The sequence below is a fragment of the Cyrtonyx montezumae genome, unplaced genomic scaffold (assembly GCF_038088225.1).
Source record: "Cyrtonyx montezumae isolate F1298 unplaced genomic scaffold, pur_monq_1.0 scaffold_7, whole genome shotgun sequence".
NCBI classification, from domain to species: Eukaryota; Metazoa; Chordata; class Aves; order Galliformes; family Odontophoridae; genus Cyrtonyx; species Cyrtonyx montezumae.
In genome coordinates, this window is record NW_027072078.1 from 5,555,468 (window position 1) to 5,569,066 (window position 13,599).

The 13,599-nt window shown below is 41.2% G+C and overlaps 1 protein-coding gene across 1 annotated transcript in view; it reads left to right on the forward strand.

Moving 5' to 3' along the window:
• Window positions 1–12,647, forward strand: part of ZNF804A (zinc finger protein 804A) — a 137,059-nt gene extending 124,412 nt beyond the window's left edge. Inside the window, exons 3-4 of the mRNA XM_065751278.1 lie at window positions 6,575–6,705; window positions 8,936–12,647. Coding sequence (XP_065607350.1) covers window positions 6,575–6,705; window positions 8,936–12,233 — 3,429 coding nt within the window. The 3' untranslated portion in view covers window positions 12,234–12,647. The remainder of the gene's footprint in view (window positions 1–6,574; window positions 6,706–8,935) is intronic.
• The last annotated feature ends 952 nt before the right edge of the window (window positions 12,648–13,599 follow it).

The following is a 13,599-nucleotide window of genomic DNA, read 5'->3' on the forward strand; positions in this document are numbered from 1 at the left end:
TCCCTTTCCACGGAAGCAAAGGTGGCATTCTCTAAAAGGAGTTTTGGATGAGGAAGCCACAGCTCCTATGAAGAGATTTTTGGAAGATGAATAGTATTTAAAGGGAGGATTTTTCTAGTACCTTAAAGTTTGATGGACAGAGCTTAAATAGGATGTTGAGCGCTTGTTACCTATGTATGGGAAATTGTAAATGGCCAGAGAATAGAGCAGTCCTCAACATTTAGCAGTGTCCAGTGTCCGCTCAAATGTGTCAGGAGGCAGTGCCTTGCTGAATCAATACTTGGATTGCAGCAGAACTGTCAAGCCTGAAAACATGAATATATGTTTAAAAAGATTATTCTGGGTGCTTATATTTCTCTGCTGGAGCAAAATGATGGTAGCAGATAGAGAGCCAGTGAATAACACATGATGTGTGAAGTGACCCATGCTGTGTAGGATGCTACTCCAGTTGTCACTCAGAAGAAGCAAAGGCAAGCTGGTGTCTGGGAGGGCAGCCCTACACTTAGGGCAGCACGTGTGTTAAGCCCTTTCTCTGTAGTGCTGCCCTCTTCTCTGAAATTGCTCAGCATTACCATCTCTTAACAGGACTTAAAATGTTGCATGTGTTGTTGTTTTTTAATTAGACTCCTAAATGGTGCAGAAGCAGATATTAAAGGCCAAGTGATCCTTAAAAAGAGACGTGACACGCACCTATCCCATCTTTAATCTTTGTGACTGAAGAAGCTCCCTAAGTGTTGCTGAAAATTGCCATGCAGAATTTATAAAGTCTGCTCTCCCTGAGCTCAGCATGAGTTTGTTGAGTTCAAGAGCGCCAGAATTAGGCCTAGAGTCATTAAAATAAATACTCTTAAATTATGGACTAGCATTTGTAACCACTTTCCAGCTGTACAAATGTGTGTCAACTTCATGTTTATTATCTAATAACATTGATTTGATAGGCAAGATGCTAATTCTGTGGTTTTATGATGCTTTCTTTGGTCTTGGCCTTAATATTTATGAAGCATACTGCTGATTTTTGCCGAAGCTAACACGAAATATCCTAAAGCTTGCAGTAAGAGCAGACTGTTCTCGTACACATGGTTTGTAGTGATGATGGTAAAATATTCAGCATGCAGCGCTCAGCAATTCTGCGTGTTTAAAACAATATTTTCGCACAATGGCAACACTGGGGCCACTTAGTCAACTTCAGAGAATATAGTTATCTTACGATAAAAGCAACAAAAGTCTCACTTTAGAGTCCAGAGCCTGTTATTTGTCAAAGTCTTGGAAGCCCTGTCATGGTGTGAGCCAGAACACTATCTGAATCCTGCAGAGGGGTGCACTGTAGGGGAGCAGAAGCCGTGCAGCTAGCAGAAGGATGTCAAATTGAGCATAAGACTTCCGATGTTGGAAAGGGCATTAATCATTGCATAATGGAGTATGAGTTTGTTTCTTGCAGATACGTTTTGAAGAAAGCACTTTTAAAAGCATAGTTATTTTTTTCTTCTTTTGCTCCAAGGTATGTCTTCTGCACTTACCTAATCAGGAGCAATTAGTAAGATCTTCATGAAAGATAACTAGCTGTCATGTGTACTAAACGTGCAAATATGCAAAATATGGAGCGTTTTGATTTTCCTCAGTTTTGAAATCAGTGAAGTTCTCATTTTAAGACCGCTTTGTTTATTTTTGCCCGTAAACTTACATAGGAAAATCTAACTGAATTCAAAAAAGCAAGAAAGATGCTTTATAGATGAGCATGAGTTAGTCTCAAAAACTAACACCAGTCCAGTTTTGTTCCGTTTAGTCATAGTCCCTCCATTGAAATCCAGCAGTTCCTTTCATTAAAAAAAAGTAGATGTGTTAGAAATGAAGACTGATGTGAATTTTCAGTTGTGCAGCAATGCTTATAAAAGAAGTTTAATATCTATTATTTTGTAGGATCGGAATGTAAAATCTAGCTTGACAGTTTTTTCTTAACACTTCTTAACAGCTGCATAGTGCTTGAGGGAGCTGAGAAGCAAAGCACATTTTTGCTGCTTAAAATCAAAGGTCATAAAAATCCCCCAAATGATAAAGGGTATCAGATATGTTTAATAATCAGGCTGTGCTTGTATGTGTTACCGAGATAAATATGTCATGCTAACGGCAGAACATTAATGATGGACAAGTTAATACTCAGCACATGGCACTGACAGCATAGCCACAGTGTGTAGCTTCCTTGGAGCTTGCTGTTTATTGCTGCTTGGGCTGTTAGAAATGAACGTGCCTGCCATCTCTGGAAGTACAGAGCAGAGAACATCCGGAGGTGGAAGGGACCCACCGAGTCCAAGTGAGTTCTGTAATCATCTCCTCCTCAGCAGAAACAGCACTGCTCTTGAGGACTTGTTACTTCAAAATCCCGTAGATATTTAAATTAGTGTGTGTTAGATTTTTCTACTATTTAAAAGGCAGTCAGGGAGGTAATATCTATAATCTCTGGTAGAAATTGAAGAGGAAAAGGATTATTCCCAATCTGAATGGTCCTTGTCGTATGGAAGACCTAATATCTGACCACATAAAATGTCGTTTTCCTGCAAATTTGTTACAAATTTTGCCCTGCAAGGAGTTTTTCCCAGTAATTAGCAAGAAGTGTCCCAACTGCTTTGCAACTCCCTGCCAGGTAGCTGTAGGCTGCTGTTAAAATTCCCCTATGTTCCTCTTCTGTTTCAGGAGCGTATTATAGCAATTAATTGCATGGTGGCAGAATGAAAACAAATGGATTGTCAGCTTATTCTGTACTGGAGTGGTTGAAATACCCATTTAATTGAGAAACCTTTATGTTTCTGCTTTCTGTTGACATACCTTGCCTTCTTTAGCTTCTGCTGGAGAAGGCTTGTAGCACTAAAAGTGCAACTTCCTGTATTTTCTTTCTTTCTCGGAGCTTTGATTTCTCGTGTAATCTTTTCGAAGAAGGAATTTTTCTTTTTGCTAAGAGGAGAGGTGGTCTTGAAGTCCCTGTAGCACTGCAGACCACATCAGCTCGTGCTGCTCTGTCCTGCTGTGTACGGTGAAGGTGTCTCCACTTGCAGAACAGAGAAATATTTTCCTACAAAAACCAAAGGCAGAATGAAGATAGATGTATCTTGCATCTTACAAAGCAGCATTGTGTGTTTTAAATGCACATCCCATTCCCCACTTGAGTGTTTGCAGGTGTTGCAAAAGCTCTGATATATTCCATTATTATTTATAATTGATTAAGCTCAATCCTTTTTGTGAAAGGATACTAATCGGGTTTGCTGTGACAAGTGCTTATCTAATGAGTGTATTGTCGCTCTGTTTGTCATACCATAATTCATATAAAGGAGCAATGAAACATCTCAGTTAGCAAGGAGTATTTGGAAAGCAGTCATACTATAACAGAGAAAGGGGAATATGCATTTTCTAGAACAGTCAGTGGTAGCTATGAAAGACTTGTATTTAATCCATGTGTCAGTCAGTATTCAGACTTTTATAAAATGAGTAGAAGCTTAAAATTATTCATCATTAATAATGTTTTATAATGTATAACGTTTTAAAGGGAAGGAATATTCCATTTATTTTAAATAAATCCAAGTGCTGCTCTTGTGTCACCTCTGTGGTAGTGCTGAACAACCAACACGTGGCCTGTGTTATGTGGAAACATTTTAAAAGGGGAGGAGGGAGCTAACAATAATATGAATTCTAGAGAGCTTCAGGGGCTTCTGGGAGTACAGTCATTTTTCCTGATTTTAAATTAAAAAAAAACAATAAATTAAATTTGATGTCATGGCTGTTAAGTTTTGCAATTTATACTTGCATTGATCAGGAAATGAATTTATGGTATTTTAAACCTTGTAAAAGTCCACATAATTTAATTGTTAATCTAAGGTCAACAGCACATTAACATCATGATATCTGAACTGCAATGTCCTGAAATCCCCTGGCTCCTGCTATTAGAAAAAACATTCCCATCAGTTCGTGACCCTCTTGAAGTTGTTTCCAGCCCAGTGAGGTAAGTGTTGCAGGGCGGGCTATGAGGGCCTCTGAATAGGCAGTCCTCAGCTGATGTTTTGGTGATAGGGAGGACGTCTGCTTTTAATGTGGCAAATTAATGCCACTCTGAGACTGCATTATCAGTCCTGAGGCATGTTATGATCTCCCCTTGCTTTTCATGACGTGTGTTAAAGTTCCACTGGTTTTCTTTAGATGTGGAATTACAGGTTTGAATGTATCAATTGCTTTGTGTCTTGTTTCCATCTTTACTTCCTCACTTTATCACTTGTTATTGTAGTATTCAGCTACGTTGTATCTCACTATTCAACCTCAGTGTGCTGAGCATATTTTTAATTTATGTCGTATATAAGTTTTGAAGTGCTGTTGTTGCAAAAGCTTGAATCTTCAACTGCAAAATAAAATTAAAAAAAAAAAGAATAAAACACTTTTCAGGGTGGTAAAAGGCTTGTAAAAAGAAGTGCTTTTAATGCATTAATACCTCTCTGCCATAGAGAGGCTTTGATCCACAGAGGTCTTCAGGCATTTGTCTCCTGCAGCAGGATCTGGTTTTGTGCCTTTGATAATGCAGGGAGGAGCTAGGAAACTTGTCACAAGCTTTTTGAAGAATGCTGGATAAACCTCTTTGAAATAACCTTGGAAAAGAAGGCATGGGTGAAAGAAGCAGAAACATCTCTCATAGGAAATGTGCTTATTTTGTTTTATTTGTCCTGCACTGCCCACCTGGGGACCCCTTAGCAAGGGCAAAAAGCAGGCTCACCTGAGCTTGCACCTCATGGGTGATTGCTGTGGCAGCATCATGCATTATGAAGCCATTTAGTTCTCTTGGAGGAATCTTAGTTAATTATTCATTGTGAACTGTTCGTTGAACTTGTTACTTGCTAAGACTTGCACATTTTGAGCTGGTTCATAAGCAGAGGATAATATTATGAGGGCATCACGTTTAAATACTGTATGACTGCCTGCTAATTACTTGCTTACTGATCCATGGAAGCAAATAATAATAACAAGCATTAAACTAACCACTCAGCGTTAGTGAATAGTCCTGCCACATGGAAAGACATAGGAAACATTAGGGAAATTATGATTTTTAAGAATAAGGTATGGTATTTTTAGTTTCTCTAATTTTCTCTGAATGATTTTTGACTGGGGGCCTTGTAATATTCAGAATGCATGGACTAGTGGCATTTTATGTGTAACCGGGCAATATCTCAATTCCATTTGTATAACGCAAGCGAAACCCAACAAAATGCAAACACAGTTCAGCGTGAAGTGCACTGCTGGTTATCACTAACACAGCTAAGTGCAGTGAGGGAATGCCAGTGATGGTAACTTAGCAGATGGCTGAACAAGGACAAGTGGAAAAGAGCCACAGATATCCAAGAACAGACACAGGCATTTTTACGCTTGGGTGACCTTTTATGCGCAGGAAATAGTAACTCTGGAAACTTCTTGATCAGGTCTCAAACAAGCTTGGGCCAGGTATATATTCTGTAGTTAACGGCTAAGAAAAGCTCCACTCATATGCATGCATTTAGTGAGTAAACCCCTCCAATATTGCCTAGCAATAATTCCTATAGATTTTTAAAACTGTCCGTGCAAAAGCTGGAGACAGTAGTTATAAGAAAAAAAATCACATTGCATAACTAGTTCCTGTTATGCTAGGAACAATTATGCCCATCACCCTTCCATTCTGGAAGAAGGGCCGTTTATTTGACAGGACATCTGACAGAAGGGAAACTCAAGAACGAATAGTTCCAGAAAAGACAAGCAGACAGTCCAACATGAAGGCTGTGCGTATGAAGCTGCAGCCAGACTCTTCTGTCTCACACATTGACACCTACTTGTAACAGTTATGCAAAGTAATTTAATTGCTTAAAAGTTGTAAATGGTTCTTCTGTTCCACAGCTTGTATGTGCTGAACGCATAATGACTTGATTAGGCCGAGGAGAGGCTTGGATCAGTAAAGTGATAGTTAGATGGTTGTGCTTTGGTGTAAGAAAAAGAACTGCTTGTGTCTGCATAACTCGGGCAGGCACAAAATGCACCTTTTTTGCACCCCACATTGTGCAAGTATTCCTTTAACAGCATTCTCCCTATTCCCTCTGAGTTCAGTGTTGTTCTGTGGTGTCAGTGGGAATTTTATTGTCGAGTTCCCTGAGAGAAATAGGTAGAGCTAGAAGTACGCAGTAAATGAAAACTGAAAATAGGCATCTTGGAGTGAGTCTGTACCAAAACGGTGAGGAACCATGTCCTATGAACTTCAGTCCTACACCTTCAGCAGTAAGAGCAAAGGGGTTAAAAATCTGGTTCTAGATGAACAGTGTCTAGTTCTACTAAGGCTGGTCTATATCAATCACAAAAAGTATTATCAAATTATCTGGGTTATATCCGCCCCAGCTTGCCTCTTCCTAAAATCATTAGGTATTTTTGTTATTTGCTTGAAATCTATAAAGTTATTGAACGAATCCCTGTGGTTAGGTTGGAAAATCAATCTGAGTATGCAGTTGCTTACGGAAAGTAACTATCATTGTAAATGTTAATCATTCTTGGGCTTGTTCTGTGCATGTGTGATGATTTCTTGCAGAGACTCAAGGAATTGAAGCAGAGGGAGTTTGCTCGAAATGTAGCATCCAAGTCGAGAAAGGATGAAAGGAAACAGGAAAAAGCCCTTCAACGTTTGCACAAGTTAGCTGAGCTGAGGAAAGTGACAACGTGGTAAGTGCATGGCTACTGAAACACAAAGAATGCCTTAAAATAATCCCTCGGCTGTTTGCTGATGACCTGGGACTCAGAGCTACTGGAATCCCTCAGCTGGAGCCCTGCACACGTGGTTTTATGATATTTCTGAAGGAGTGTGTGTACAGTAATTTGAGTCACACTATGTGAAGAAATGTTGAACTTTTTTTTTCCTAGTGGAGCTAAAATGACATGTATTTTTAGTTTTAAAAATATGCTTCATGTATATTTCTTAAAACCAGGCATATTGATTGAAAGCTTAGTGATCTAGGTCACACGTTCAAAGGCTGACACTGCTCCATTGATGAGGTGAGGAATAGAATCTTTCTAGGATGTAACAGATTTCTATGATTTAGCTTTCAAAATGCCTGCCTGGGAAAGCATCCAGAAATCTCCTCTTTAATCTCAATAACTGTTTTTTTTATATATATATATTAAAAGGTAAGTGCTCCTTTTCCTCATCTTAACAGAATGTTTACTTCTCACTGCAGAAGTCAATCCTTGCTAGTCCTACATGTTGATGCTGAATCTAGTCATATTATTGAAATTAATATTGAGATTGCTGGCTGTGACTATTCTTATTTGTGCAGTTCTGACACTAGATATATATATATATACCGACTTGACTTTTCACAGTGGAACCTCAGGGGAAGAATTATATGCTGAAATGCAAATTTTATCCAGGCTTCATCTCACCAGATGATTTAACAGAGAAGCCAGCCCATATGACTTGTAGTTCTTGTTCAGTGATAGTCTGTTCCTCCGTAGTTTATATGGTGGGCAGCATACTGACATGAAGTCTCCTAAGCAAGTGGAGGTGACATGGAAGTTGTGAGGTCTGTTTGATAAGATCAGTGTTATACCTTGGTTATGTATGTACTTATCTTTTGATGGTAAATCACATGGAAATGCTTTTTCTTCTATCATTGTTTTAACTTTTCAAACGTACTAGTCAATGAGCATGTTCCCAGCTTTAGATATCATTCTCCCTAAGGATCTTACAAAACCTGGGTATAATTCAGGACAAAGAGGGAAGAGAAACTTCTTATCCCCCTTTTCCACATTAGTGAAGCACAGATTTTGTAGGTGCCTTTTCTGTCGATTACTTTTTTTCAGAGTTCTCCTTCTAGTCCCTGGAGAAGAATTTCTCTGAGCTTTAGTAGTTGCTGTACACTACTGCTTTCTGTCCTTGGAGGTATGATACAAACAGACGCTCAGGATTTGTTTTAACTAGTATTTTCTAGGTTTGTTCTGGATAAGAAATAACTATTTTATTTTGTTTGTGAAAGAACGTGTGTTTGTGGTGCATTTGTTGTTATTTAATGCAGCACTTTTTGGTGTCCTAAATCATGTTTACAAGTTTTTCCAGTGACCTTTCATCTAATAGCGCTCTGCACTGTGCTGTAAAATATAGAATAATTTGACTAAACCAAACCAAAATTAAAAGAAAAAACAAAACCGACTGATGTAGTTAGGTTCATTACTCCTACTGCTGAACAGTTCCCGTGAATCCCAGAAAACTGCCAGCTTAAGCAGTTTTTCCTTCTCTTTGCTTCCTATTAAGTCATATAGAACAGATGGGAAGAGGACATGAGATGAAGAACAGAAGTAGACTGTGATAAATCTTTTTCTCAAGAGGGATGAATCACTTTTGCACCACTGTCAGCTGAAATACTTTTCCTGATATTATTTTTCCATGAAATAAATGGCTGAGCTTGCAACAGGTCTGTGAACACAAATAGGAAAGGAGCTGCTGGGTGATTGCCTGTGGGTGGAGAAGCAGTCACTGGGATCATGACTAAGAGGGAAGTGATCTCTGAGGTACTCTCTGCTTTAATATATTTTGTAGCACAAAGAAATATAAAATCTCTGCTGTTTGTAGTAGTAGTGGTGTAACCGTGATGGCATACTGGGAAGAGAAGCAAGGTTTCTAGGGAAATATACCATCTCTTATTAGTTCAGCAAGTGCATCTAGAAGAACTGAACTATATATGAACGTAGCCCTCTGTCCAATGACCTCACAACAAAATATTTCTTTTTTTTTACACCAGTCCTATTATAAAATCAGATAGTTTATTCATATTCTATATCTACATATCCACAGTTTCCTCCTCTTTTGTTAAAAATCCTTTTGATACCAATGTAACACTTTGTGTATGCCTGCAGTCCTCTGAGAGGTACTTACTCTGAGTCTTGTTTGCCTTCCTAGTGCTCCTGGAAGTGGACCTATGTTCAAATCCACGACAGTGACTGTGCGGGATAATTCCAGTGATATCCCACAAAGCACTGCCATAGATTCTTCCAGCAAACAGGATTTCAGCTGTACACAGATGCACAATGCACAGGATTGCAAAGATGCTACTTCAGATATTTCTTCCTCTCCTGAAAATGCATGTAGTAATACATCCAGAACTAACAAATTTGGAGATCAAGTACAAGGAGCTCAAGGACACAGAGTTGGGTTCTCCTTTGCTTTTCCTAAGAAAGCAGTAGTCAAACTGGAGTCTTCAGCTGCTGTTTTCTATGAATATAATGATGAAACGTCTATGGAGCATGGACTTAGCAGAAGAAGCAGATTTATTCCAGGGGCTTGTAATCTTCAGTCTCCATCAGCAACAGAAATAGACTTGTGTCCTGAGGAGAAACAAAGCTGTTTGCACCCACTGGTAGAAAAATGCACTGATGCAGCAGAAGATCCTGAAAATCAGGAATCAAAAGAGCTGGCCAATGAAGAAAACAGAGAGCCAGAGAGCTGTGCATTAATTCCTGCTGTTTCCGATTCAAAGCAGCTGGTGTCTTCTGACATGGAGGGCTGCAATACTGATGTATGTACTGCGGATGCACCGGGTCAAACACTGTCTGTGGTAGTGGACAGCACTCAAGTCCTGCCCCTGGACTGCAGCAGTTGTGAGCTGCTGGGGAACGGAGCTGATGTTCCAACTGCTGTGGAAGATTGTTCATCTCTGCGGGACATTGCTGTGGAAAACGGTAAAGATGGGAACAGTGACTTACTTACAGATGAAACTGAAATAAAGAAGCTGGGGACGGAGGCGTTAGTTCTATCACACTCTGAAGATGCCAGTAAAGCCCCCCAAAGCAAACTGGACACACGCAAGAGATCTTGTGAACCATTTGTTCCTGTTCTCAGCAAACACGGATCTAATATTCTTCAGTGGCCATCAGAAATGCTAATTTACACAAGTACAGACCCATCCATTTCTTATAGCTGTAACCCTTTGTATTTTGATTTCAGGTCATCAAAAGCAAGTGATAGTCAAGAAAAACCTAAGCATCAGGCAAACGTACCTAATTTGCACCTTACAACTGAATCCAACCATAGCTCAGTCTCAGATTTTACAAACAAGCCTACTTCAGAATGCAGAGATCCTGAAGCAGAAATAAGTAAAAATGCATGTGACTATACAGTACCCCTTATAAGTGACATTTCTCTCATCAGAAATTCTGATCTTGCAAAAAATCAAAATAAAGTGTCCTTTGGTGAGTCATTCAGGATTAAAAATCCGGAGAAGTATCATACTTCAAAACATCACTTACGACAGAATGCTGTGATAGATGAGAAATATAACAAAGTTAGAATCAAAGAAAGTCATGAAAAATGGCTTCACAAAAGTAGAAAACGGAAAAGGAGAAGAAAATTATGTCATTGTCATCACCATCATTATCATCCTTGTGGAGAAGCAACAATTGCAGAGATGGAGATTTCCTCAGTGATAGAAAAGGAAATGACTTATAGAGATGAAAATAAACATCAGCACCTCCAAAATAACCCAGAGAAGTGCAGATATGATGCAGGGAATATCTGGTTAGCTACAAATGAGGTACAGCAGTCTCATCAAAAAGCTGACACTGAAAGCAGTCATAAAAGAGTCATGGCTACATCAGATCACCTCCATGGGGGCAGAGGCTTATGTGACATCTGGCATGCAAAAAGTAGGGACCAATGCAGCGGTTGTAAACCTCTGCACAGAAAGAGAAAAGCAAGCTCTCGCAAACAGTTGAGGCAGCTGGCTCGAACTTGTAGGAAGCACAGCTGCCTGTGCTCTAAAACCTGTTGTAGCTGGAAAGTCAGGAGGTCAAGCTGCAGTCCAGAACATAAATGTTTAGGGCACCGCAGTGACGACAAGAGTCCGGGCCACCACCAGTCCGTAAAGAGAGGTTACAGCTTCCTGACAGAGGAACCAGAAAGATCGCACAGGAAGCGGAGACAGCACGCCTATTCCTGTTCATCGGATGAAAGTTCGTACAGAGAGGCGTGCTTGGCAGAGGAGTATGTCAGGCAAGCAAGCGCTTCAGGTATGCATCACAAGGCAAAAGGAAAAGTCAGGAGAAGGAAAACTAGAATCAGTCATGTATGCATCGACAGGAATGAGAGAAGTGAGGCCTCCGGGCCTTGTAAAGAAAGCTGTGCAAGTTCTACATTAAACGTTTTGGGAGAACTCTCGACTCCAGACAACGTAGAGGATAGTAACGTGAATTCCAAAGCTGATCTTGCAGAAGGTACTGATGAAACCATGCAGCTGGAGGAAAACAAGGTATCTCTGCCAATGGGTAGCGTACATGTGCTGGAACAGGAGAAGTCAACAGACTATGCAGCACCAGAGAGCACGCTGGGCGTGCTTTCAGACATTGCCACACATTGTGCTGCTTCTGTTCCCGAGCAGGGTGCTCCAGCGGCTGCGAGCACACAAGATGCTCTGAAGGATGAAAAGAGAACTGAAAATGTAAACAGCCATGAAAGTCAAGCTCGTTATAAAGCTCCACCGCCCACCAGACACTTGGACCAGGCTCCCCCAAAATCGGTTCTTTGCCATTATGAGTTGGCTGAGTCTCTGCCACACGAGAAGATAAATGAGGTGACCAGTGACTGGGTACAGTGCAACTCCGGCATATTTAACAGCCCACCACCCTTGCCATTCAAAGAAGCACACCTCAACAGCCACACCTTTTTAGCTACGGAGCAGCTGATAGCCCCCTTCACCCTTCCCGACCAGACGTTGATATTCCCTCCAGATAACCATGAAAAATTCAAAGACCTCCCATCCGAGGCATACCAGCAGCTCATGCAACAGAACATGCTGGCCAGCAAGGTGAAGTTTACCCTTCCTCCCCCGGCCATGCAGCCCCCCAGCTCTCCGTTGCAGCCTCTGCCTTTGCAGCCACCGCTGTGCTCTACCTCGGTCACCACCATCCACCACACCGTCCTGCAGCAGCACGCCGCCGCCAGCGCGCTCAAGGCCCTCCAGCCCCACCAGCACTTCCTCTCGCAGGTCCCGGCCCTTGCCAGAGCACCTTTACCTCACCTGCCCGTAGGGCCCAGGCTTTGCCCTGGAGGCCCCGCAGCCTTTGTGGCCCCGCCGCACCTGCCGCTGGTGCCGCCCTCGGTGCTGCAGCCGGCCCCGCTGGCCTTCTCGCCGCTGCCGCACGCCGTGTTCCCCTCCCTGCTGTCCCCACACCCGGCCGTCCTGCCGCTGCAGCCTCTCTTCTAGGTTGGGTTCTTGGGGTTGAAGGAGCCTCCATCTGGATGGACGTGGGGCTCCTGGCACTCCTCGGCTTTGCAAGCGGTCCTGTGAAACAAACTGGTTGAAATCCCTCTTTCCTTGGGAAGCATTTACTGTAAGTATAGCGATGCAAACATCCATGTAAAGCTCAGACCTATCCTATAACTAAAGCACTGAATAGTCTGATACCGATACGAACTCTATATATAAGTGAAGCTCATGTCTTAGAATATGTATAATGTATATAAAATATATTTATAGTTCTATAACTTCTGTTGTAAAGTATACACTTTTTGTTTTTTTATCCTTGTGTATTTGCACCTATTTAATGTTTAGACAAAGCTGATGCACTATGTTTTGTACTATGTTCTCTGAAACTGTAAATCTAGTGACAAACTATCTCTTGCAATAAATTTTTGTTAACTACTTAAGAATATCAAAAATGTTTCATTATAAGCCTCACGGATGTCGTTGCTCTGTGTTCTTCTGCATCCTCTACCCCTGCTGTGCTGGGATAATCGGGTTTCTTATCCTTCAGTGATTTATCACGGATGCTCAGAGGCTAATACCTTGAGGGCAGCTGTCTCACTGAGCAAGAGAGAAAGGGTAACAGATCCGTTTGTGTTAGCAGTTTGATGTCACCGTGACAAATTTTGCCTTCTTGTCATCTTCTTGCATGAACTGCTGACTGTTGGAGCTAATCCCTTTTCTACTAAACCACAAAAAGACCGCGTAACAAAAATAACATCAGTGGTAGAATGGATCAGCAGCAGTTTGATTTGCAGGGGAATGTTCCTTATGGCGAAAACATACAGCACAGAGAGCCTTATTTCCACCCAGCCTTCAGCTGATCTCCATTTCTCATGCCTACTTTTTGCACATGTGCAGGAAGGTCAGGAGGAACTTCTCATTGGGAGCTTTGAATCTTACCAGGGGGATGGTTCAGGTTCTTACCTCGTTTCAGTCCTCTATTAGCTGCAGCATTGGGGTATTAAAATATATATAAGTGACTTAGAATAGAAATAATGATAACGTATTGCCATTGTTTCTGACTGTATTTCAGAGAATTCTCCCTACCTCTGAAGCCTTTTTATTGCTGATGAAACTCGACTTCAGCCAGTGAAATCTTCTCATTCGTGTTAACGTGGGATATTTCAGGCCCATACCTGTGAGGGCCCAAAATAAAAGCAAAAGTGATTCTGGGGCAGAGCCAGCTGTGTGAGTTAAAATGAAGTCTAGCCATGTGAGTGAAGATAAGAATTTGCAGCATGACCCGTAGTGCTAGAAATAGACCCTCCATAATAAAAGGTAGGGGCTAGCTCTCAAATTAGTTACTTCTTTTCACCTTTTATAT